The sequence below is a fragment of the Stylophora pistillata genome, chromosome 7, assembly GCF_964205215.1.
Source record: "Stylophora pistillata chromosome 7, jaStyPist1.2, whole genome shotgun sequence".
NCBI classification, from domain to species: domain Eukaryota; kingdom Metazoa; phylum Cnidaria; class Anthozoa; order Scleractinia; family Pocilloporidae; genus Stylophora; species Stylophora pistillata.
Window position 1 is genome coordinate 26,393,217 of NC_142525.1, and position 26,639 is coordinate 26,419,855.

Sequence of the window (26,639 nt, forward strand, 5' to 3'; positions counted from 1 at the left end):
AAATTTTTGGCTTTAGGTGCACTTTAAACGTCGCATCTCACATGAACTTAATGCATGAATTATAGGAAATATTATGATTCGTTTATTACCCACAACTCGCCAGGAATTCTGTGAATGCCATGCGCGAAAAAGTCACAACAGCACAAAAAATGGCGTGAGACGAAGGAATTTGTAGTCTCACTTTGCAAAGACAAAATATAGTTGTTTGACATGTGGTAATTACTTTTGTGTTAGGTGTTCGGTTTTTGAAAACGAAGAGGGCACTCCAGGGTGGAAAGCAGGAAAATTTGTGGCATATTGTGGGCCGTATTTGAAGTGATGGAACGTGAATCAAGTCAAAGTATAAAAACAAAAAGCCAAGATGGCGAAGCAAAAACAAATAGCGAAACGAAAGCATCAGTATAGCAAATAAGCAAACGCTCAATAGATGTCTTCGCCTAGCAAATAAGTAGTGCGCCTGGGAATATTGACAGCGAACAGAGTTAAATTCGACGTTGAAATCAAATGTCGTATTTAATTATTTTAGTCGACTAAAATAGGAGTTACTAGGTTTAGCACATGTGAATGATTTGATGTTTGAACTGGGCCTAAGAGTTCAATTTCGACTCGGAATTCAAGTTGAACTTCGAGTTGCGACGTTAATATGAGAAGAAAGTCCTTTCATGCAGATGTAAAATTTTTAAAACAAAGTAGATTTTGCTCTTTACAATAGAAAAGGAGCACAGAAACGAACCAGAAAGGAAACTGTCACCATTTGTCACACAAGATGACTTATCAGCGCCTAATTATAACTAACAGAAAATCGATGGGGCAGTAGTTTTTAATAGAAAATCGAACTCCACCCAGAGAAAAATCGAAGTTCTTGCCAGTAGAGGAGAGGAAAATGTGTGAGAGGAATTGATTTGTAAGAATAGAGCTGTAAGTGCCAATCAGAACACAGCGATAAATAACACGGCGGATGAGAGCAGTGATAGAAACGTCAATAGCTTTGATTATCATAACTCTAAGTCGAAGTTTGAGCCCAAGTTCAACCGGCACTCGTTGAAGAAGTTCTTCTTTACACATTGATATTTAAGAAGGTTGAACAACTTAGAATATACGAGGTTGACATTCTAAATATATTTGCTGTGTATGTTTCGAGCTCTGATACAAATTAGGGAATAATATCCGTTGGACTGTGATGAACTGATTATCAAGTTTCAGCCTCTTACGTGATTTCGTTATGTGGTTTACATTCATTAAAAACGCTTGGAATAACAAAGTAATAAAATGTTAAATGAAGAGCTAGGTGTTAGTTTATCTACGTTACGTTTCGTTTAATCCAGTCAACGACTCACAAAGTTATTGTCCATTAATTTCAGTTTCAATTGCCGCAACGGTGTCTCTAGGTCAACTAATAATAGCCCAAAGCATACAGAATGCCCGCCACAAGACAGCGAGCGATTCGTTAAATTCGGACATTCAGTCAACCACATTAATCCAGTTAATCGGGGCCATTCCTTACGGATAATTCTGCCGCGACAGTCTGAATTGGCGATGGCGGTCTACGCTGAGTTTGAATGGACACTAGCCATAGATGCTTACATTCTTACCTCCTCTGATATTCTGAGTGCCTTTTTCACCCTCTCTTTCATCTGGTCCAATGTCTGCAGCCCTATTAGCGAAATACCTAGAGACTGCATTAGCTCAACCATGCCCCCAAGATCGTTGCATTTTTCAAAGTCTTTCGACGCACTCATGTTGCATACGCCGTTTGGATTCATGTACAGAGAGTAGGAAGTAAATATACGCCTCTGGGAGACGTTTCATTTGTCTGTTGATCACATACGGGATTTCATATTTATGTAACAGCTTAACCTCTGACCTACGGTTGTCACGGTTGGTTTTGCCGAAGCCTCTGGATTGTTCATTGATTGGAAACAAATCCATTTCAGACAAATCACACATCCGCTTTGATAGTCACACCTTACACATTAGCAATTGCAAAAGCATACTATAGGCTATTTTTTACGAACTTGAAACCTTGCCTTTACTGATACGGTTGATAGGTTTTATCTATTTATCATGCTATTGAATGGCTTCTGTTACGAAGAAAAGAGTCGCTATTTGGTTGTGTAAATCTTCATTTAACGCTACGACCTCTTAGTACAAAGCGATCTTAAAAACGATAAACACGGGATTTTAGTCTGGTCCACATGGGTGGCCATCTTGTAGGTATATTATATGAATTTCCAAAGATTACTGCCACAACAATAAAAGAAATTTGCCGTGCCCTCCGTAAAAATTTGAGTATAAACTAAATCACAATATAAACTTCGACTCCCATAGCATTAAAGTTGAGACAGCTCTTCTTTTTGGGCTAATTACGGTACGGGTAACTTCACCTTTTAAATAATTTTGAATCAAACTTGCCAAACTGTCTCTACATGCAAGTAAGCAAATGAAGCTAACATTCGACAACAGAATTTTGAGCGTTTTGCCAAAACATCCCTTTACCTCAGCTTCAGGAAATATCACCGAATTTTCAAGTGACTCAGATCACAAATTTCAATCCGCTTCAATTGCAATCGTATACCATCATGAGGCATTGACAATTGAAGTACGACTATCGACTTCTCCCATTCAAGAATAACTGAAAATGTTGTCCTTTCGTACTATCTCAGAATATATTTTCCGGTTTGGTCTCTTACTAGTCTCTTAGTTGCTTCATATCCGCTTTTCGGAAGTACCTTTGTAGTCACAATCTGGCAAGAAATGTCTTTGATGTCAATTTCTAACCGATGAGTCGCTTAAATTTTGTTTCGACGATTTTCATTCACCCCCAGAATTCATGTTGAAAGTTATTCTCGAAGTGCTTCAGTTTTTTTCAAAATTTTCTCCATTCCCAGCATATTTTCAGAATTGAGTTGTCACCCAGTCTTTCATCTTGTCACCCAATCTTTCACCCAGTCTTTCATCTTACTATTTCATAGAAATAGTAAGATCTAGACAATAAGCTTAAAATCCACATACCCATTCAAAATCGAAGAACAGTTAATGGTACATTGTTAGGAGGTACTGCTAGTAATCCTTTGACTGAATTGATTACTCCTTTACTCAAAGAGCTTGTCCTAAATGCCCTATTTACCAATATAGAACGTACAATTCGCGAATGCAAATTTGCACATCTTAGTTTTGAAAACCTTGTCAGGTCCCTAAGCGGTCCACTACTTGCGAAATTTGTACCTTTGAATACCTCCTCTATCTTTGTATTTCAAAGTGCTGAAATGATTCTTACCCTTGGTTTATTTATTTTTATGTAGTAATGAATAACTATCGAGGTCATGCAGAAGAAAAACAAAAGCAAACAAAAAAAAAATTAAGCTTAACAGAAGATGCATATGTTGAAAATGATACTGATAATATTTAGAGACCAGTGATTATCTTTCGCCAAGGGGAGTGGGGAGAAGGGTGGGGTCTGAGCAATTTGGATGTGTCACAATGAAATTTATCTGATCCCCCGAGGGCTTTTTAGTGTTCTATTGATCTCCTCTCATTGACACCTAGTTTCACACCACCCGTCTTCCCGCCGACATATTTATAAGACAAAAGGCAGAAATGCATTCAAAGTCGTATGATTTAAATGTATCGCTGGTTGTTCATCGTTCAAAAGAAAGAATAACGACCACATGCCTCAAGTCAAGAAGTCAGTGCCCAGAAGTTAAGAATGTTCAGCCTTCTTTACTTTTTTTTCAGCTTATTAATTTAAACGTTGGTACAAACCCTGCTTTTTCGATGCAAAGATGATGTAATCATTAAATCAGTCGTCAAGCTCAGATTAACCTTTGTCAAGAAAGCATATCCCATAGCCCTTAAGTATCATACTTTTCTATTCACTATAAAAACCAGAAAGATTATGTTATCAGAACGTTGGCTGCTGTTCTTCCCAGTAGGTCTACCTTTGAGTACGAAACATGTTTAATATGGCTCCCTGGTAGCTAGTGTTCATGGCGATTGTGGGTACACTTTCTAGGAGAGCCTAGTTAACACCTTGTGACACTCTGCTGCATCTGGTCGATTGTTGGGTTTTCCATCCCAGCAACGCTGCATTAGATCTTGCCAGCCAGTGGGAGGCTTCATGTCGTCTTGTACATGTGAATGCGTGGCACCCTTAACTACTTTGTGCAACACATGTTCTTCTTTTTCAAGGAGGGCTCTCTCACCATACCACATCTCCCAAAGCATTATACCAAAGCTGTAGATGTCGGCCTTGTTATCATATTCTTTGTTAAGGATCACTTCCGGGGCGAGGTAAGCTTTGGTCCCCTTAAAGGTGTCTTTGATCATCTTTGCCTCTTCATCTTCGGCCTTGTCATCATATTCTTTGTGAGGGATTACTTCCGGGGTGAGGTTAGCGTCAGTTCTCATCAACATGTCTGTAATCATCTTAGCCTCTTCAGGGAGGCGAAAACCGGAGACCTTAATGACATTTCCTTGTGAAAGCTATGAAAAGAGGTTAGGAAAGAACGCAAACACTATAACCAGAAAATATTTTCGGTCCTTTTAGGAGCTACAGGGCCTTTCCTGCAAAATTGTCTTAGAACCGTTCGTCACTGGTCACCGTGAACTATTAACTTAATAAGCACCTAAGCAAATTTTCAACATTTATTGCATCTAATTGATCAAGAAATCTTAATTTGACGATTGAATTAGATAACTAGTGATTAACCGACCCTTGTAAACAGACGGATATCGAAATCATTGTAGATATTAAAACCTTCACAAAAGAACTGAGCCTTATTCGAAACTCACCAAAACTTTTTCCAGCTTGAGTCCGCGGTGAACGATACCCTGGCTGTGTATGAACTCTATAGCTTCAGCTATGTCCTTAGCCCAGCACAGTATGGACAAATCAGGTATACTTTTACGATTCTGGAAAATGTGATTCATCAAGTTTTCCTCGCACATTTCCATAACGTGGATCATTCGCCATCGATCGTCTTCCTTAAGCAATGCTGTCCCAAAGAACTTGAGGATAAAGTGAAAGTCAAGCTTCCTACAAAAAAAATATAGTCATATCCATCTGTATTGAGAAATTGCTAAAGTTCGTTCGGATCTCAATGTGCCCGAATATTTTCGGTGTTTTTCAACTTCTATGTTAATATAACGCTCTCCTGAAATCACCTTCATTTCTATTGTTGTCGAATCAAATCAGTCAATTCTTCTTTAGACAACCCTTTTATATACAGTTAGTGCCTGTATATTTTTTAATTTTTATTTGATGTTCAATACTTTCCCCTAAATACAACCCAGAAGGAGAATGCGTTCGCTGCGCAAGCTTTTAGGTAGCAATTGAAGAGACCTATGGGAAAAGGTTCAGTGGATTTATCAAGTGGGAATAATATTATTCTTAACTGCGAAAAAAGCCTGTTTAATTGGTTACCGCTTTTTTAATTGGTAAAAAACCTTCTTGATCCTTAAAAAAACATTCACGATACATAATACATAAGAAATCGAGTTTATGATCTCTTCCAGCGTTAAAATATACTAAGGGTAACTAACCTTAGCGCTTCTGTCTTAGAAAGGAAGCCAACCGCGGTGGATTCGTATAGTTCCTCATTCCACAATTTCACAGCTACCTGTGCCGGTTCTCTTTGTCGTGGTATCCTTAATGTTCCTCGATAAACTGAAGCGAATGCTCCTTTTCCAAGATGTGAAGTTTGATCGCCCCGATCCCACTCCAAGTCATTACGACTTATTACCATGTTCTGTACTTCTTTAATGAAAAAGAGGGCCAACTTTTCCTTTACTCTTACACTCATTTCTTCTAAATCACCATAGGATTTTTTGATTTTCCTTTTTGGGCGAGTCTCATCTCTGAGCTGGTGATATAGCATTTTGTAAGCGGCTGTGAGCTCGCGCAAACGAGATAAAGCCCGCGTAAGGTGATCCTGGGCGTCTTTGAGCTGCTCTTTCACGATCGAACATAGCTGTTGCTCTTTACTCGCATGGCGAAGGAATTCACGGGAAGCTTTCACGATGAAGCCTTGTTGATCTTTTACGTATTTTGTTGAATCTTTCCTTTTTTTAAATTTCTCTTTAAGTGTCATAACACCAAAGATTGGGACTACAACTAGGCTGACTGGAACCCAAATTGGACTTGTAACTCCGATCAGAACTTTTTTGGCCGCACCGAAGTCATTTGAAGACGGGCAAATATTTGATTCACTCGCAGTATCATCCGTAATAACGGAGTTCTCCAAGTACTGAGGTGGAAGTACACTCTTTTCTTTATTAAGTCGCTGGTTGGAGAAATGGACCAGAGAAATGTGAGTGTTGGACAAAATGTGGTTCTCGTCTTCCCATGCGGCGATCGTGTTCTGAAGTCGCTTCATAAATGCATCCTGGATGAAATGTTCGTTTACCTCCCAACTACTTTCGGTTTTTGGAATATCGTCAAGTGTCCACGAGGTAAATTTTTCCACTACTTCTCTTGTCTGTAGATGTTTGGACAGCACCCTCGCGGCGTCGTCTGCCATTTTTCTGAAATACCCTTGCATCTCTTTTTCTACTGAGTGCAACCGCTTTTCGACGTCACGAAGGCGTTTATCGAGGCGTAAATCATCAGAGACGAGAAGATCCTTAACCATTTTCATGTGGTATGCCATACATGAAATGACGAAGTTAAGCCACCTGAAAGGGGAAAGCATGGAAATTTCAAGTACTTTTTTTCGCCAAAAACGTTTATCATACCGTGAAAATAAAATTTGAAGAAATGAACTACAGTCGAACCTTCCGTAAGCGACCACTCGAAAGAGTTTTTTATCGTACATGTCTTTAAACCTGCTATTGTAATTTATAAATTCTTCCAATGCTTTATTCACGTGGTAGAGCTAATTTGGAAAACACTGGCGGCAGCTCCAATTTGCAACAATTGTTTCCGCTCCTGAGAGATAAAGCCGATTTTCTGTAAAAAGGTCTTTTGCGAGAGGTTAAAACAATTGAAAGTTGGAAACAAGCTTCTCTTAGAGTAGTCGCTTGAGAGAGGTTTCGTTTGTAGCGATTTGACTTGGAAACTTTTGATATTTTAAAATAGTGGTCGCTTACGAGAGTTCGTCGCTTAAGAGGGTGGTCGTAAAGTTAGGTTCGACTGTAGTCGGACAATTAACCAGGAAGACATGTATTACGAAAGTGGAGATTTTAAGCGCATTCAGACTCTAGGAATACGACTTTTTTTCAAGTTTTCTCTAGAAAGCACTTTCTGATAACTATATGAGTATAAAAGTAAATCCCATAATTTTCTATGCGTCTGCGTCTGTATAAGGTTGTTAGTTTCACTGTGTACCTGAGGAAACCTAATTAGATCAAGATATGAGGGGCAGACGAATTTTGCTCTTTTTAATAGGGGAAATAGAATTAGATAAGAATGGGATGAAGAGAACTCCAATGAAGTTAAGATGTGACTTATGGCCATAATATTCTCACGTAGCTTTGTAAGAACTTCTAGTCATAACAGAACGTACCTCCACTGCTTTTGCAACGTTGCTTTAATGTTTAGTAAGGCGCTGGATTTAATGCCATCCATCAGCAATGCAAACTCCTTGGGAGCTTTTTCATCGTTTAAGGCGTTAAGTGATGAAAAGTAAATTATTTGGGAATCTGGGTCTAGTTCAGGCCAGTATTCTCTGAGTTTCCCAATGACGTGATTTTTGATGGAGTCAGCCTCTCGTTGAGATAATTGATCCCAGTCGTTACATAGGAAAAGAGGAAAAATTGACGAGGTTTCCCTTCGTTGATCAAGACATACTTTTCTGCATTTTTTGATTGGTTCTTCTATCTAAGAACAAACGTACATTACATGGAGTTTAAAATTCCTTGGAGGGTAAAATAGTAATGATGACAAACGAAATAGCTGACAATTATTCACGGAAGTGGAGGTAAATATCCACCACTTTTAACGACGCTAAAGTGAATAATTTTTCTTAGTGTATACCACACAGATTCCAAAAAATAAGTTTAAATTTATTTATTTGACAATACCAAACCATGGTCGGCAATTAATATAAACTCTTGACGCGTAATTTCGTTTTCATCGGCCGCGCCGGGGTGAATATTTCTTGTTGTCCACTTCCGTATCAGCCAATCAGTAAGCGCAAAAAACAATAGTAATAACAATAATAATGGTAATGATAATGATAATAACGTCTGATGAATATGATACATGTAACTTTAACTGAGTTGACATTATTAAATGATGGTGATAATATATATAATATATATAGGTTAGCATTACCATTTTGAACCTTTTCTGCGAACGTTGCTCATTAATCTAATCAAATACGATATTAAAAACGGCGGTTACGAGTTGGTCTGCAGTTGGATAATTGTATTTTTCAATTGAATGAACGAATGAATGAATGAATGAATGAACGCACCGCTTTTTGGGTATGGTGACACTGCCTGTCTATGCAACTTACCATATGTTGCTGTGCTAAACTGTTGATGACGCAGATAACTGCGAAAGCCTTAGAAAGGTATGGCTTTACTTTCTCGTCAACGATGTATAATTCATCAAATGCTGGACTGTCAACTATAACGATTGTCTCCTGGAACAGAAAAAGAATTAGAGGTAAGTGAATCTTCAAAGAGTTCTTTTTTGGATCAATATTTCTGTAATGTTGTTGTCGAATCATCTAGAGACTCTTTTTTTCTCAAGATATCAGATTGTGAACGAGAACGATATATGTCATATTTCAGGTATAATCCGTCAATGAATAGCACTCTGCAAGACCAAAGCTTTGCCAAGAATAATGCTTGATAAATTCTCAGTTTTAGCAACCCTCAGCTCACAAATTACATGATATTAAGCCTTAAGCTTTCCTTGCTTATCACCAACCTTCAGTAGGTTGTTTGGCCAAAAGATCTCAACCTTATTACAACCTTGCCTATCTTGATCTAGGAAAAACGAGGAAATTTGTTGAAGAAAGATTTGTTGAGAATTCTCAGCCATCTGTCCAAGTTGAATAGTCTTTGTGTGAAGCCCTGTTTCGGGATCTGCGTCTGTAAAGTGCGCTACAATCTTGTGGGTTATTCCATATCTTAGTTCGCAGATGATGGAAGAGGTGCCAAGAAAGGAGTCAGGGAGTAGTTGCTCCCCGAGAATCAGACTCAGCAACGTGCTCTTTTTCGAATTTCTTTCACCTGTCGAGAGCAATCGCCAGATGAAAGAACAAAATGATCCACAAAATCAGTTGTGTTTAAGTATCCATAAATTAAATAAAAATAAATTTTTCATTGCATATTTCTCATGATTATGCAAAATAAGTTCTTATGACTACAGAAGTCTTACTTCGGGGTAGGCCGTGAAAGTTCACCCCAAAATTATGCACGATTGGCGATCAACGACAGGAAGGTTAAAACGGAGAATATGCCGCAATGGAAGAGTGAAGACTGGTACCAGGAATAGACGTTGCTATAGAGAAACTGTGCAAGAGATATTACGTCCGTCAAGTCCGTTTTAATTGTCTCTTGCTACCGGCCTTTCCAAGCTAGTGACGTAGTCGTGTGGCGGACAGTCTGCCTAAGGGCGAATGGAGCATATGGGAGGGAAACTTTAAGCTACAACATACGCACATGCTTCAATCTCTACGTAATTATGAGCTTCCAAAATTTCTTAAGCAACCAACCTGCAACGAGCACGACGTATTCCGTTCTCTCTAGACTCTGTTTGTGGTAAGCCATTCGGTTCTTGAGATTCTTTACTCTCAGCTCCAGAAGTGCGTGGTCCTTGTCACTCAGTTTATTCAGACAGGCGTCTGTGCTCTCGAATAATTCTAGCAAGTGTCTCTGTCTTCTTTTGACTTCTTCCCTGGTCTCTGTCATTACTGAGAAGGCCTGATGAGTGGTGCATAGAGTGGTTAATTGCTTTGCGAATATATCATCAATGGCAATGAAACTTGGATTTACATTCTATGTCTAAGTCGTTCGTTTAATCAAACACAACGAATATATGAAATTCATATATCTGAATTGCGGTTATAGAAACGTATTTTTGCATGATCCTCACAGTTAAGAGCACTATTAAGCAGTAGTGAAAATCAGACCTGAAAAAATTCAGGCCTGTACGGGATTCGAACCACTGACCTCTGCGATACTAATGTGGCGCTCTACCAATTGAGCTAACAAGCCAACTGGGAGCAGGTTACCAAAGTAATTCGACACAAACCCGTAAGATGATAAATCAAACACAACAAATATATGAAATTCATATATCTGAACTGCGGTTATAGAAACGTATTTTTGCACGATCCTCGCAGTAAAGAGCACTATAGTGCTCTTTACTGCGAGGATCGTGCACATCCGAACGTCCCTGCGAACACCGGGCTCTTTACGAGGATAGTGCAAAGATACGTTTTTATAACCGCAGTTCAGATATATAATATATGAATTTTTTATATATCGTTGTTTGATTTATCATCTTACGGGTTATGTCGAAATAATTTGGTGACCTGCTCCAGTCGGCTTGTTAGCTCATTGATAGAGCACTGCACTAGTATCGCAGAGGTCAGTGGTTCGAATCCCGTACAGGCCTGAATTTTTTCAGGTCTGATTTTCACTATTGCTTAAATAGTGCTCTTTACTGCGAAGATCGCGCATAAATTCGTTCGTTTAACGTTAAATAAAACTTTCTGACTTAGTATGTTGACTCGATCAAGCTAACGTAGGCTGGAGCATATTTCCTTGCATGCGCATTTCATTCTATTCACATACTCGAGTTTAGATATGATTAAGAGTTCAACTTCGACTCGGAATTCGAGTTGAACTACGAGTTGCCACTAAGATACGAAGAAAGTCCTCTCATGCAGAAATGAAATTTTTAAAGGCACGAAATCACGGTTGAGTGCATGCGTGGCGTGACAGCCTTCGGATAAAATTCGTCGGGTCAACGCTGAATGAATTAACAATCATTCCACGAGCGCGCGTTGGATATGAGATGATAGCCAGCGAGGCGCGTAGCGCCGAGTTGGCTATAATAATATCATGCAGTAAATGGTTTGAACCCGGGGGTAACATGGGAGGGTGTAGTCTGATCTCCCGAGTGAGTGTAGTCCTGAGAAGGACTGTTGTCGGTGGTAGTGACTGACGTTTTGGCTTACCAGGCAGTCTAGAAAAGGAAGTTTGCCATTTTCTTCGACTTCTCTGGTAAACTGTATGTCAGTGTTTTGTTCATTTAGGAGGTGGTGGAATGCGTCAATTTCGTCGTGTCGAAAGGCAGTGAATGTGTCGTCAACGTAACGTAACCAAAGCGGTATCGTTTGTCAGCAAGTCGAAAGGGCGCGTTCCTCGATGTTCTGCATACGGTTTACTAGAGAAGTCGAAGAAAATGGCAAACTTCCTTTTCTAGACTGCCTGGTAAGCCACAACGACAACTCATTACGGACGACAGTTTACAGGAAACCGACACACACCGACAGATTACTAGACGAGTCATCCTACAACCCTACATCACACAAAGCCACAACTATCAGAACTCTAACACGACGCGCACAACTAGTATGCGACTCGACAGACAGCTTATCCGACGAGAACAAATACCTTCACCGTGTTTTTACGAAGAACAACTACAACGACGACTTCATCCGACGAAACACTCACCGACCCACTACCACTACCGAAACAAACGACACCGCAACCCCTACGACTACAGCAACCATACCGTACATAAAAGGCATGTCTGAAAACATCTCGCGCATCTTACTACCCTTCAATATCCGCGTCGCCCACAAACCCATCACCACACTACGTCAGTTACTAACCAACGTTAAAGACAAAGACGAAACGAGGAACAGACAGGGAACGATTTATAAGATCGATTGTTCCGACTGCCAAGCCTCCTACATCGATGAGACTGGCAGAAACCTCACAACAAGACTGACTGGACACAGACGGGCGACGAGGAGAGGTGATGTCAGCAATCACATTGCTGAACACCATCGACTTACCAACCACAACATTGACTGGGACTCTGCGCAATGCCTAACCTACAGCACTGACTATTTTCAACGACTGACTCTGGAAAGCTGGTTTACTAACTTAGAACAGACTCACCTAAACAGATGTCAACAACTACCCGCTCCATAAAAACAACTCATTCACGACATAAACATCACAAACGACCGAAAAAGAACGACCTAACTTTACCGACAGATCGAAACAGACCAATCACGACCGACTTACGTCACTTGAGTCTTACAGCCAGTAACATCACGGCAAAACCAACCGATCATTTCACACGAACTGGAATAAGAACATTCTACTGACAACAATCATTCACTTGACTCTGATGATGACTTCCGCACAGGTTTTCGAAGCGTCAGTCACTACCACCGACAACAGTCCTCCTCAGGACTACACTCACCCGGACGATTAGACTACATCTTCACAATAATCTCATATCCAACAAGCGCGAGTGGAAAAATTATTTTATTTAAAAAACGCCCCCAAGATATTAGACAAATCTTCTCGGCTTTATTTTGTAAGAAGAAACCGGACGTTACAACGTACAGATATTAGATTATGGTATATTGGCTCATATACCATAATGGCTTAGCCAATAGAAGGTCTTGAATTGCAGTATCCAATGATCCAGTTTTTAATAATATGTGATATCGCTCGAGCAGTGAACCTGAACTCGCTGTAAGATTTGGCCACCCCTCCATCTGACAGTGCTTGTTGAGTTGTTCGATCATTGATTTATATTTTAGCGTAGTTTTTAAACGCTAATTTTTTTACTATTTCGCGAAAAATTTAGAGAATAAAGGTAGAGACTGACCGGTAGGGACTCCCTATCTGGCTTTTGTGGTCGCGTCGCATTATCAAATTTCTGACAGCTAAGTCAGCATGCTATCAAAAGGTCTGAAGTTCACCCCAACACCCGTGACAAACAAATTTAAAATCAGGCCAACTGATGTCTTGCGAGATCTGTTCATAAGATGATCTGAATGCACCACCACTTACACCTTTCACGGACAAAACAAAGAACCAAATCCGGATGCCACCGGTTCAGCCCTTGAGAGCTACTTAGTAAATTTCATAACAAAACTTGCAGAGATTACTGTATCCAGGCCATAAAACAATTTGTAACACAATAAGGTCATGGCTCTAAAAGAGTTGAAAAACAACTCCGCTTTAAACCCTCTAAAAAGCAACACAACAACAGTCACCTTGAATAGGACAGAAAAAAAGATGGCACGACTAAGAAATCGCTGTGATGATGATGATGATGATACCTTTATTTAAACACGATAATGTTTCAAAGCTGAACAGCTTGTGGGGTCGTGTGTAGATCAAATAAACTTCTAAATTAAATAAATTCAAATGATGGTTTTTGAGGAGAGAGGAAAACCGAAGTACCCGGAGAAAAACTTCTCGGAGCAGAGTAGAGAACCAACAAACTCAATTCACTTATGACGCCGGGTCCGGGAATCGAACCCGGGACACATTGGTGGAAGGCGAGCGCTTTCGCCACTACGCCAACCCTGCGCACTTACACTAATGTGTATGGTTGATAAGTGTATTTCAATTTGTATACTTGAGGAGAGTTCTGTGGGGAGTAGGTTCGATACGTTTTAACTGAAGTGCCCCGGGTCCCGATAAAAGTGTTTCGTAAGGGAAATAATTGTATTCTTCAGTCAAATTCAACCCTTTGCCTGTCAGACCTTAACATAAGCATAACGTGTTAATACGTTATAGTGAACTAACTGTTTTTCTATCAAAAAACATTACTTCACACACTGATTCAGTTAACAGCATTAATTTTGGAAATCAATTAGGTACCCGGTCTCATAAGAACTGGATAGTTGCTTGCCTAATGGACCACAGGATTTCGGTCAAAATTTGACATGAACATAATATGCTAACCTCAGATAACATGCAATGAACTTAGAACTTGGAGTGTACCTAATAAGTAAAGGAGTGCTGCCCAGATGTAATGTATCTAATAAGAACATAAACAATTACAATCCACCAATGAAACTATAAGTTTATTTGGCTATTCAACAACTACAGAAAGAGTTCTCCTTGACCCTTTTTTGTTTGGTTGGAAACAATTTGTTGGTTTATTTGTCACTAAAGGTTGTGCTTTGAGGTTTTCTCAATAAGCCTCTTGAGCTCTAACAAGTATTAAAAAGCTGAAACATGAACATGAACAATGTTTTAATGTCAGAGGTTTAAAAATAAAACTGATAGAACCCCAACGACTCCTGGATGATAGAAAAGAATTTCTCATTACTCCTTTTAAAAGGTTAAAAAATAAGAAAATATAACAAAAACAATTTTTGGATGATAAAAATGACTGTCATAACTTCTTTTTCTGTTTCATTTGGATTTCACAATAGTGTTTTTTGCTAAAAGCTGAAGAAGAAAATGTAAAAACAACAAGTTCTGGATGTTAAAACTTTCCATTAGTCCTTTTTCTGTGTGATCTGGACAATATTGTGTTTGCGATAACACATCGGTAAGCATCTGCTTTAAGGATAACTTGCACAATTTCCTGGCTCTGTACATGTTGACTTCTGTTCACTCTGTTGCATGGTGCGTAGATCACAGTAGATTACTGTAAATTGAAAGGAAAGAAATAAACAATTATAAAAAACCCCATAAAGGTTGTCAAAACGCTTTATGACAACATAACATAAAAGAGAAATGAATCACAAAGACACATACGGAAAAACAGGAATCTTTTCAGGAAAATCAAAGGCTTGTTTGCCCGAGAAAAAAAACCGCCGGACAACCCAGGAGAACAATTGAATTCCAGTACATGAATTACATCGTCATGTTCAACAGAATAAAGATTTGAAGCTATATTTGAGACACAAAAAGAGCTCTAAATAGCTCTCTTCTGATCGATGCAATCCCCCAAAATTCTTAAAAACTAAGGAAATCAAAGGTAATGTCACCGTTAATTGAACGTTTTTCGTTTCGTTCAATAATCCAAGATAAAGGCTGATAGTTTCTAAAAAAACTGTTTGGGGCTGCGTCGGTGGGGGTAACGAAATAATTTGAATATAACAACAAAGTTAAAATGGTAAATTGGCCACCGTTACGATTATAGAAATTGACGTTTCGAGAGTTAGCCCTTCGTCGGAGCGAATAGAGGAATTGCGGATTGTATGTGCTTTTAAAGGCAAAAAATGGAACTACTGATAGGTGGAAACCTGGCAACGAGAAAAACACGAATAAATTAGTGGAAGGAAAACCGTTCGTTGATACCTGTGGGATTTGGACTGCCGGTTTGAAAGATGAGCTTTTGTTCAAGAGTTTTACGGCTTTCCTTGCTACCTAAGTGTAAGGAAAGACCGCAGATCGCCATATGTTGCTTAGAATGATTAGGTAAATTAAAATGTCTAGCGACTGGTTTCGATGTGTCCTTGTCATTCCTCTCCACGTCGCGAAGGTGTTCTCCGAATCGGTCACCTAGTCTTCTGCCTGTTTCGCCGATGTAAATCTTTTTGCAGTAAGTGCAAGTTATGCAATAGATTACATTGGCGGATGTGCACGTGAAGTGATCGGTGATCTTAAACACGAAGGCGCGCTATATAAGGAAGTCTTCCCTGGGAAGAGCAAGGCTCATTTGTCACTCACCGTTGACGTGTGCGAGTCAAATTTAAATGCTCGTAGACGAACAAAAGGAGCTAATGAGATATCTATTGTTTACTTCCACCAGAATGGGGGCATGAGGTAACGTGCGAACAACCTACTTCGATCTCAAATTTACTGCCACAAATATAGACAGTTTCCATTGGAGAAAGGAAATACAAATTTCAAAAATTCTGGTATTGTGATGAAGACATGAAACAATTTTGAGGAATTCGCCCGCTGTCCACTGCTTTGGAGTAGCTGTAGCTCAAGCTGACTTGTCTCTAAGAGTTCTACATCACACGACCGTTGACTGACAAATGGTCTAGTGGGACCTAAGGCTCCTTTTATAGCGCGCCTTCGTGTTTAATGGATCGTTTGGGTCCCGATATTTTCTCAGTGCTGTGAATGAAAGGATAAGTTTTGCATCGTGCACGAGCGCATTTAAAAGTGCCTGGTTGGTCATTAGTCTGAAAAGAACTTCTGACCAAAAAATTGCCTATGTTTTTGTCGCGTTTGAATGAAATGAGCGGAGGCTGCGAAAAGATAGTGCTTGTCTCTGGATCGTTTTGAAGTAATTCAAAGTTTTTAAGAATGATGGATTTAACTGAGTGGTGAAACGTGAGAGTGAATGGATGCAGTCGGAGTCTTCCTTTTGTGACGTTTGTAGTGCTGAATGCCGATCAATAAGTTGGGCACGGTGGTAACCCGCTTGAACGACAGAATCGTTTATCGAAAAACTGGCACATTGACTCTGATTTGTGGTGGAAATCAGAGTCATCACTACATGAACGACGAAGTCTCAGAAACTGAGAAAAAGGAAAGGAGTTCTTAACGTGAGATGGATGCGAAGACGAATACAACAAGCAATTATGCGAGTCTGTAGATAAGATTGACATGTCTTCTAACCCAGACTTAATTAATTACGCATGCAGACTTGGTATAACTTCGAAGTTTTCGACTTTTTGGCGCTGTCGAATGCATTTCTTGGCTTCATCTTGAATGAAGTCAAATTCCAAAAAAAATTTAAGTCAACTTTCTTACATATTTCAATCTTTAGTTCGGAAATTTTGTCTTTTTAATTTCTGAGCGAACAGATTTGACACCCCTTTCGTTACCCGAGATGTAACTTGTCTAGGAATAGTTTCAAAATTTAGCTGTTTGGCTTGTGTGGTTGGCGGGTGTTGGGATTTCGAAAATCACTAGACCGCTTCAGAAAACACAAAGGAATATTTTCATTAACATTAACAGAAGGTGAAAGCGTTGTGTATTTTAAACTGGAAGGCATCCTGCAGTTTTATATCAGATAAACTGTTTCACGCCCCTGTGAATCGAATGTAACTTACGTTTATAATTTCACGGCCTCAGAACACAAAATTTACAACCGAAAATCATACAACATTTAAAGGACAACCAAGTCCTCATCAGGCAACTGAAGTCAGGGGTTAGGTTGTTCGGCATTTGCCATAATGACAACCTGGATTTCTTTTTCCCCATTGGAAATGCGGCGCCGCCTTTGAAGCGTCGTTATTGGTGGCGACGAAGACAGCAATTATCGAATACTCGAAGGAATCTTTCAAAGCCTTTAATTTAGCCAAATTTGTTCCAACTTCGAAAATTGTGGCCTACTAAAATACGCATTTGGAGGAAATTCAGTATAAAGTTAGAAAAAGGGCCGCTTCACTTACCTACTTCACCATCCACGCGTGGGTTTGACAACGCCCAACATCGAAAGAAAACATCACGATGTGATCGACTTGTTGTTTTCTTCTCGTTTCCGAATTCCAGTGGTCCCGACTATTCCTCGCTCTGTTCTTTTCTTGAATGGGATTCGTCGTAGTTTTTTCGTTTCCGACTCCTTGCGATCATAAATCGATAAGTTTACACATTTTTTCGAGTTAACATTTTCTTTCCTATTCATGTCGACCATCACCAAATGTATACTTAATTGTGGCCTTACTGGTATGACGTCGTAATTTGTGGTATATGAAGTATTTTTTCGAAATTTCTTACCCTTTTCGATGGTGTCTTCGTGCTAAAGCTCTAAACACAGAAAAGGGAAAATCCCTTACGACACGCTTATTGAGAGCGAGGATGGCGATTATGCGACGCGGGTGAGAGCAATGATAAAAACGTCAACAGCTTTTATTTTCATAACCCTAATTCGAAGTTTGAGCACAAGTCTAACGGGCACTCGTTAAAGAAGCTCTTCCTTGCAAATTTAAAACAAGGGCTAACAACCTAGAATTTTATACAAAGTTGACATTCTAAACATATTCGCTATGTAAGGTTCAAGCTCTGACTACAATTTAGGGAATAATGTCCATTGAACTGTGATGAACAGATTATCAAGTTTCACTCTCTTACATGATCTCGCTATGCGATTTACATGCTTAGCATCCATAGGAGGCAGTAGCCGTAAAAGCGCTTGGAAAAACGAAGCATTTAGCTGATCTACATTACGTTTGGTTTAACAACCAGTCAACAACTAAGAAAGTTATTTGTGTCCGTTAGGTTTATTCTCAATTGCTGTAACAAATGTAAGCCCCTAAGCATACAGAATGCCGGCCGAAACTGACAGCAATTCGTTAAATTCAGACGAGAATAACGCTGTTTTTCACCACATTAGGCCAGTTATTTGGGACAATAACTTGATAATTCTGCGATAGTTTGGCGATGGCGGTCTACGCTGAGTTTAAATGGACACGTAGCCATAGATGCTTATATTCTTACCTCTTGTGATATCCTGTATGCCTTTCTTGCCCTCTGCCTCATCTGGTCCAATGTCTGCAGCCCTTGTAGCGAAATACCTTGAGCCTGTGTTATCTTAACCATACGCTCGAGATCGTCGATTTCTTCAAAGTCTATCGGCGCACTCATGTTGCATACGCCTTTTGGATTCATGTACAATGAGCAGTTTCTGGAAAAGAGAGTAAGAAGTAGATCTGTTGATTTTGCATTAAACACGCACCACTTCTTCAAAGTCTATCGGCGCACTCATGTTGTGTACGCCTTTTGGATTCATGTACAATGAGCAGTTTCTAGAAAAGACAGCAGGAAGTAGACCAGTTGATTTTGCATCAAACACGCACCACTGTGGTTAATAGGGAGGTGCGGGTTATGTGTCAATTTTAGAATCTACTGTTGTTTGAAAGGAAAAAATTCCCACCTACCTGCGTTTCCGCCCCTCAAATGAACTCTATTGTATTAAGAGTGCCAAAAAAGCGGCACAAAAACATGATGCCGAGTCGAGTTTATATAATTAGTTGCACGACAAACAAATTTTTAGCTACACACGTGTAAACAAAATCTTGATGGTGACAAAAATAATCCAAGAAAATCCGGCGCATCAGTAAAAAATTTCCAGTTAACACTGGCTTGAGATAAAGTGAATTTTCCCGTTTTAAGGGACTTGTTAGGCCCAGTAGAACCGGAGATATCGATTTTTTTTGAAAAATCAACAAATCAACCGTGGAAACAGATAATCCGTATCATCAGGACGTTAAGCACTGTGCGTAATATTAAGCGGAATAAAGTGTAATTACGAGAAGAATATAACCTCCTCGATAGAAAGAAGAAAGAAAGTCTTAAGCACTCTAAACAACAAACTTGTCTAGTTACAATGATGAGGTTGAGATCGGAAGTCAGCATTATCAGGCGCCTCTGGCAGCCACTTCAGTCCATGTAACGATCTTACCTTCCCTCCCATCACACTCCAGGGGAGAACATCCACCACACAGTAATCTCGTGCGTGGGAAATTAACGTCTCCTACCCCTAACCCTGCAGGAGACGGGGCCTACGGTTTATTTGTCCTTATCCGAGAAGACTTGAATATCTATCCATTTCTTGATATTATAGAAAGGTAGCAAATTCTCCTCACTTATTTTAAGGCCATGAGTACTTGTCCGAATGCTGTAACGGTCTGAATTTACCCACGAATTGGCATTCCATTTTTTCCTCTGTTTTGTTTCCTGTTTTTTTTTCTTTCTTTTTTTCTAAGTGATTACAAAAAGTGAGTTTTCAGAAATCTGGAAGTCTTGTTTTGTTTCATTCGCACAGAATAGTATGTGCCAATTTATGTGTCCGATGGATAATTTGGCTTCAATTTTTCAAGTTACACCTTAACATTAGCAATTGCAAAAGCATAGGATAGGCTATTTTTTTTTTTTACGAACTTGAAACCTTGCCTAAACTGATACGGTTGATAGGTTTTATTAATTTGTCATGCAATTGAAAGGTCTTTGTCACGAATCTTAAAAGACAAAATTGAAATCTGAATTTTCATTAAGTGTGTTTTTAGACTTATTTAAGTGTTAAGAAAATAAATTTAAATAATTTGTTGTGGGGCTTTTACCACCAGATTTCAATTTAAAATTGTGTTGTGTGTGTGGGGGGGGGGGGGGGGGTTACCACTCGCTTGGACGAATTAACGAAAGGTACCAAGACTCTATACTTTTCTTCTTTTATTCTCTTCTGTTCTATTGTTGCTACTACCTTCTACTACCACAGCTATTTCTCTTCTAACTTCAGCAAGGAGTGCCCGCGTATTTAATGCAAAAAATCACAGACATGTTTGGGTTAGCTGACCGTGGGAATTTCCAAAACAGGATGTTCAGTGTGGGTAAAACTCAAGGTCAGTTTTACCAACCCAAACATGACCACTAAGCAAACTAGTTATCCTCAACCATAACAAGCGATCTAGCACGGTAACAACTGAGCCAAGTTCAAGCACATTCTAAAAATAAATGATCAAAACTATAGATCTACCAAAATAGCACGTAGAGGCGAAAAGGCGAGACTTAATAGAACACAAGGTAAACCTAAAAATACTCGAAATATCAATCTTTGAAAATGCTCTACAACAAACATATATTAGCAAAAACCATTCAGTTAAAAAATAAGCAGTTGATGGTTTTCTATTTCAATGGCGGTCTTACTTTGCAAGTAGAGTAATTGTTATCTTTTCCTTTTGAGGGAAAATAGTCCACCTTTCTTAAATTTTCATTTGATACCTTCAACATTTCTTCCTTTAAGGTGACCTTAAGGGTAAACAGTTTGTACTTTTCATCTTCCGCAGTGAATCTATAATCAACTGACTCGTGTGAATAACACCCCTCTATCAACTATGATAACACCTAGTCTTTTTGGGGACGGGGACGGTACTTGTATATGTCCCTTCTTCCTCGAATTCTCTGTTTATTCTGTTGTTATATAACAGCCTTCTAAGGCTATTTTCTCTTAAGATATCTTTCCAGTATGACTATAATTCTGTCGATAAGTTAATTATAATTCTTATATTATCAGTCTTGTTTCTGTTTTGGCCGATCTTAAAATGTCTAAAAGCAAAAGTGTGAAATTTTTAGGTAGGAAGTCATTTTGTAAAGCGCAAACAACTCGAAGGCGCATACTTAGTATGCAGGAACTGTTACACGACAATTGCCGATAAACGAGCCAACAAGACGACTGAACGTGCCCGTACTGGACATCAACAGAAACTGATACGACTGCTAAGCGACAAAGGACAGAGATGAAGTAGACCGGACGACAACTGGATCTCTTCCCGTCCCTTAGACAAGACTGAAACTCGCGTACTGTCATACAGACCAAAACACTCAGTAACACCGAAACGTATACCGACCGAGGCCATTGTATCTAGCGTTGAGGCGGCTCTTTCTCGGCAACGAGAGCTATCTGAGCCGACCAAGGATAACATCAGAAGCAGAATTGCCTCCACTATACAATCAGTGTCACTACATGACAGAAACTTGACTAAGACGAACAACATGCACTGAAACGACTGAGAAACGACGAGAACATAGTCATTCTACCAGTCGACAAAGGACGAGTTACTATTGACGTGGAAAAAACTGACTATCACGACAAAATGGACGCGCTAGTAAACGAAAAGCAAACTTACGAAGAACTCGTGATCCGACTCCTGCACTTCATCGCAAACTCAACAGTAAACTACTGACGCTCAATTGCAAGAAGACGAAGACCATTGACACCAAACGGTACTATCGACTAAGGTGCTCAGTACCACAACCACCGAAACTCGACCGTTACCGAAACTACACAAACATTGTTTCGCGATGCGACCTATTGTTTCTCTCTGTGGTTCTCCTACATACCAACTATCCAAGTACCTGACGACAATACTACAACCGCTGACTGACAAATCCAGACGTAAACTACAATCCACTGAAGACTTCCTTAACTCGCTACTAAGACTGAACAGATACCTGGCGACTAAAAACTAGTGTTGTTTGATGTAAAATCACTGTTTACAAGTATTCCACTTCAATTGGCACTACAATGTACTGAGACTGCAATCCGACAATCTATACCGACCCCACTACCGCTACCGACAGATAACAGTATGGACTTACTTAACCTTTGCCTAATGTCAAATTACTTCCTGTACAACAGTAAACACTACAAGCAGTTACACGGCACAGCCATGGGGTCTCCGGTTTCTATTGTTGTAGCATAAATTGTGATGCAGAACATAGAGGAACGCGCCCTTTTGACTTACCCATAAACGATACCGCTTTGGTTATGCTACGTTGACGATACATTCATCGCCATACGACATGGCGAAATCGACGCATTCCACCACCACCTCAGTGGACAAAACACTGACATATAGTTTACTAGAGAAGTCGAAGAAAATGAAAAACTTCCTTTTCTAGACTGTCTGGTAAGCAGTGACGATAACTCCTACGGACGACATTTTGCAGGAAACCGACACACACCGACAGATAACTAGACAACTCCCGGCATCACACAAAGTCACAACCATCAGAACTCTTACACAACGCGTGAAACTAGTATGCAACACGACAGGCAGCTTATCCGACGAGAACAAATGCCTTTATCGTGTTTTTTTTCAAAGAACAACTACAACGACGACTTCATCCGACGAAACACTCACCGACCTACTCCTGCTACTGAAACCAACGACACCGTAACTCTCACGACCACAGCAACCATACCGTACATAAAAATTATGTCTGAGAACATCTCGCGCGTCTTACAACCCTTCAATATCCGCGTTGCCCACAAACCCATCACCCCACTACGTCACATGCAGTTACTAACCAACGTTAAAGACAAGGACGAACCGAGGAACAGACAGGGAGCAATTTATAAGATCAATTGCTCCGATTGCCAAGCCTCCTACAATGGAGAGACTGGCAGAAACCTTGCAATAAGACCGACTGAACACAGATGGGTCACGAAAGGTGATGTCAACAATCACATTGCTGAGCATCATTGACTTACGAACCACAATATTGACTGGGACTCTGCCTAACCTACAGCATTAATTACTTTCAACGGCTGACTCTGGAAAGCTGGTTTACTAACTTAGAACAGACTCCTATAAACAAGTGTCAACTTCGACCGGCTCCATACAAACGACTAATTCACGATATTAACATTACAAACGAGCTGAGTAGAACGACCTAACTTTACCGACGGATCGAAACAGACTAATCACGACCGACTTACGCCCCTTGAGTCTTACAGCCAATAACATCGCCGCATAACTGACCAATCATTTTACACGAGCTGGACTAAGAACATTTTACTGACAACAACTATTCACTTGACTCTGATGATGACTTCCGCACAGGTTGTAGAAACATCAGTCACCACCACCGACAACAGTCCTTCTTAGAACTACACTCACCCAAACGATCACACTAAACTTTCATTCAACGTGATTAGCTGATTGAGATAGAACGATGACGATCCAAGAAGATTGATAGCCTAGTAGTGTCCCCTTTAGTTTTGCCTTTATAAACTGGCGAACAGCATTTTCAATCAGAATAGAATTGAATTGAGTTTTTTGGATGAATGTGGCATTCTCTTTGATCCCCGAAAAGTTTAAGATTTGTAGTGTTCATCGCGAACAGAACTTTTGCCTGTAGTTACGCAGAAACTAGAAACTAGATATTGTAGAAGTTGGATCGACAATTCTTCTCGTACAAGTCGTTTCCGACGCCATTTTTACTTTCAGAGGCTTGGTTTCTTGGCTTGTTTACATAGGTCAAATGATATAATGTGGTTTGCCGTAACGCCATCCATTCCGTGACTTGGTTGCCTCACTTCCAATTTGAGCATAAACGTGACGCAAGTTTCATTTCTTTCCGGTCTTAATCTGCTTTTTTGCAATAAAATAATATAAAATCTTACCTTTCCAGTTTCGTAATCACTTGAAGCATTTACAATGTCAGACGCACCTCCTCCCGACTATATATTTAATACGACATTGGCACCACAACCTCCTTTACTGAAATGTGTCTCACAGTCAATGGCAGAAAATGTGGCAGAGCTGGGTTAGAGCTAGTTAGTTGGCTAGCCTTTATATACTGGTGAACAGTATTTTCAATCAGAATGGAATTGAATTGAATTGAGTAGAATAGATAGTTGAGTTAGTCCCCATAGCAGTAAGTTGTAATAAGAAAATCAAGCAAGAAATGAAAAAGTATCCACTGAGTGTTAGATAAAGAATCTAACACGAAGAAAAAAGTCGCTATTTCGTTGTGTAAATCCTCATTCAACGCTCCGACCTTTCAGTAAGAAGCGATTTTTAAAAACGATAAACATAGGATTTTAGTCTGGTCCAGATACCTGACCAGTTGCTATGCATATTGTAGAAATTTCTTAAGATTATTGCCACAACAATTAGAGAAATCTGCCGTGTCCTTTGTAAAATTTTGTGTGTAAAATCACAAAATAAACTCCGATTCCCATGGCATTAGAGTTGAGACAGCCATTTTTTGTGGGCTATAAGAGACATAATTACGGCACGGGGAATCGAACTTCACCTTTTAAATGATTTTGAATTAAATATGCCAAACGACCGTTACATGAGGATCTGGATGGGGTTAACTGACAACTTACAAATGGCCAAAATTTAACTGACAACTAACAAATCACTTAAAATCTAACTGACAATTGATATTTGTGGTGGGCTTTTACTGACGGCTGACAAAAGAGTGGATCGCCCTAAATATGTTAAAAACTGTAGAGATAAGGACAGTTGATTAATTTTGTCCGTTAAAAGTACATTTCATTTTACATATCAGTAGGAGTAGGCCAGAGTGTCATATTTCGTTATTATAATAATTACCGCATGGACTATCCATATCAAGGTCATATGTCATATCGGTCAGATCATCTTTGATGCCCAACTCGATCGTTAATTCTGCGATGGTCGTCAATATTGGTATTTTAATAGCTGTTGTAAGCTTTTATCAAATTGATTCGGAAACGGCATTTTACCGTCTGGGAATGTGACACGTGTCACATTTGTTGAGGACTGTATCGTTGAAGTGGCAGTTGCTGATGCGAACGTTAACATATGAAGAGGAATATGACTCGGACTCAGAAAACGACTTTTCTGACCGAAGGGATAAAGACATTACCCTAATTAAGATGAATAGGATAAGACAATTTATTTAATGTCAAAAAAATACACAGAGGGTGGTCTCCCAATCGCCCTAGCCAGAGGCTCATGATAAAGCGTTTGACAACATAAAAGAAAGCTAAAATTGTACTAGCACCAATTTAATTAGAAATAATGTATATCTATAAAAATAAAAAATAAAAAATCGAATCAAAGGCAACCACTGCATTGACAGCCGATAAAATTTAATTTAGTTAAAAGTTTCCGGAAGCATGATGCATAATATGCATTTTTTACAGCAGATGGTAACTGGTTCCAAATACGTGAGATCATATACGCATATGAGCCATGAAGGAATCTGCTATTATATGAAGTTGGTACTACGTTTAGACCACTACTTCTAAGATTATATGGTGTAATTCAGGGTTTGAATAAATTGGCTATATAGTCTGGACCATTCTTCCTGAAACATTTAAAAAATATTATCAAAGATTGTTCTATACGTCTATGTTCTAGTGTATTCATGTTTACCATCCTAAGGATTGATTCATAATCAGTACGTTTTCCCTTATTCATTATAATTTGTAGACCATAATAGTTCGCATCTTCCAGTGTCTTGTTAAGTGTTTTACCTATACCCATAAGTTAAGAGTTACGGGTTTTATATCCGGGCGGCCGATTCGCGCCCATTTTCGCCTGGATTTTGAAGGTACTCTTACATTAGATATCTCTAAAAACCTGATTGAAAAGTAGAAAAAAGAACATTCCCTTCCGATCATTTTATCGGAACCAATTGCAATCGACGTGTTGTAAAACAAAACATTTAACCAATGTCTGTTGGAAAGAAGATCGTCTTTCTGACGAAATTACTTAAGCTTGTTTATCATCGAAAAATCATACCTAAAGGGCATAAATCGGTGTAAAATAACGAATTATAAAGAAAAGTGTTAGTGGTAAGAAAACGGAGGCTTTTAAAGGTACCCCAAAGCTCAGAAAAATCGCGGAAAATGTATCAAAGAGACCTAGATTGAAGTGCACGTTTGTTGTTGAGGATGACGTGGTGAGCGAGCAAATTCCGGAGCCACTTTCCTCTGTTTCTTCGAGAAAGCTGTAGGAAATTGACGATGAAAGTGGGTCTGATGAGAGTGTTTACAAGCTGCGTTATGAGTTTATGATTTGAGATGGAGACTAAAAATCCTGTAGTCAGTGTTTGGAATTACTATGGTGTTTGTGACTTGTGTTAAAAAAATGAAGAACTACACAAATCTCCAAAGGAATATGAACAATGGCAAAAAACAGAAGAGTACAAAGAATGGGACAATAGTCATCTTACAGGTACAGCAAAGTGTGCTAAAACTTGACTGCATCTTCCTTGTGCAGAAAAGGTTAGGCAAAGCACCATATGAATTCCAAAGATCTGCCTCCAAACTTGACGATGGAAAGCTAGTTGAGGGGAGGCAGGGAAGGCTAACTAAGAGAGCAATTGAAAAGCTAAAAAGTATTATGATAAAGTGATTCAGAACAATGTGACAAGGGACATAGCAACTGCCGAAGAATAGGACGTTGTGGTGAAAAATATGGCGATAAAAGATGGTTTTTTTCACTGCA

At 39.4% G+C, this 26,639-nt stretch overlaps 2 protein-coding genes and 1 pseudogene across 2 annotated transcripts in view; 1 reads left to right on the forward strand and 2 right to left on the reverse strand.

Moving 5' to 3' along the window:
• LOC148727272 (uncharacterized) overlaps positions 1–3,273 on the reverse strand; it is a 13,949-nt gene extending 10,676 nt beyond the window's left edge. The window contains exon 1 of the mRNA XM_088729190.1: positions 1,593–3,273. Coding sequence (XP_088585316.1) covers positions 1,593–1,763 — 171 coding nt within the window. The 5' untranslated portion in view covers positions 1,764–3,273. The remainder of the gene's footprint in view (positions 1–1,592) is intronic.
• Positions 3,274–3,395: 122 nt separating this feature from the next.
• On the reverse strand, positions 3,396–18,695 carry LOC111335676 (uncharacterized). Its single transcript, XM_022941666.2, has 8 exons — positions 18,349–18,695; positions 9,666–9,873; positions 8,876–9,180; positions 8,457–8,585; positions 7,503–7,816; positions 5,542–6,672; positions 4,792–5,035; positions 3,396–4,482 (listed from the first exon to the last, which is right to left on the reverse strand). The coding sequence occupies exons 1-8, from the start codon at positions 18,517–18,519 to the stop codon at positions 4,009–4,011; spliced, it is 2,976 nt and encodes a 991-aa protein (XP_022797401.2). The 5' UTR covers positions 18,520–18,695; the 3' UTR covers positions 3,396–4,008.
• A 2,805-nt stretch (positions 18,696–21,500) lies between these two features.
• Positions 21,501–22,726, forward strand: LOC148727273 (uncharacterized; annotated as a pseudogene).
• Positions 22,727–26,639: the final 3,913 nt, after the last annotated feature.

Coding starts and splice junctions, on each gene's coding strand:
- LOC111335676 (XM_022941666.2), bottom strand. CDS start 18,519: ATGAATCCAAAAGGCGTATGCAACATGAGTGCGCCGATAGACTTTGAA. Junction 8,586..8,875: donor GGCCAAACAACCTACTGAAG/GTTGGTGATAAG, acceptor TTTCTGTTCCAG/GAGACAATCGTTATAGTTGA. Junction 7,817..8,456: donor GTTTAGCACAGCAACATATG/GTAAGTTGCATA, acceptor GTTTGTTCTTAG/ATAGAAGAACCAATCAAAAA.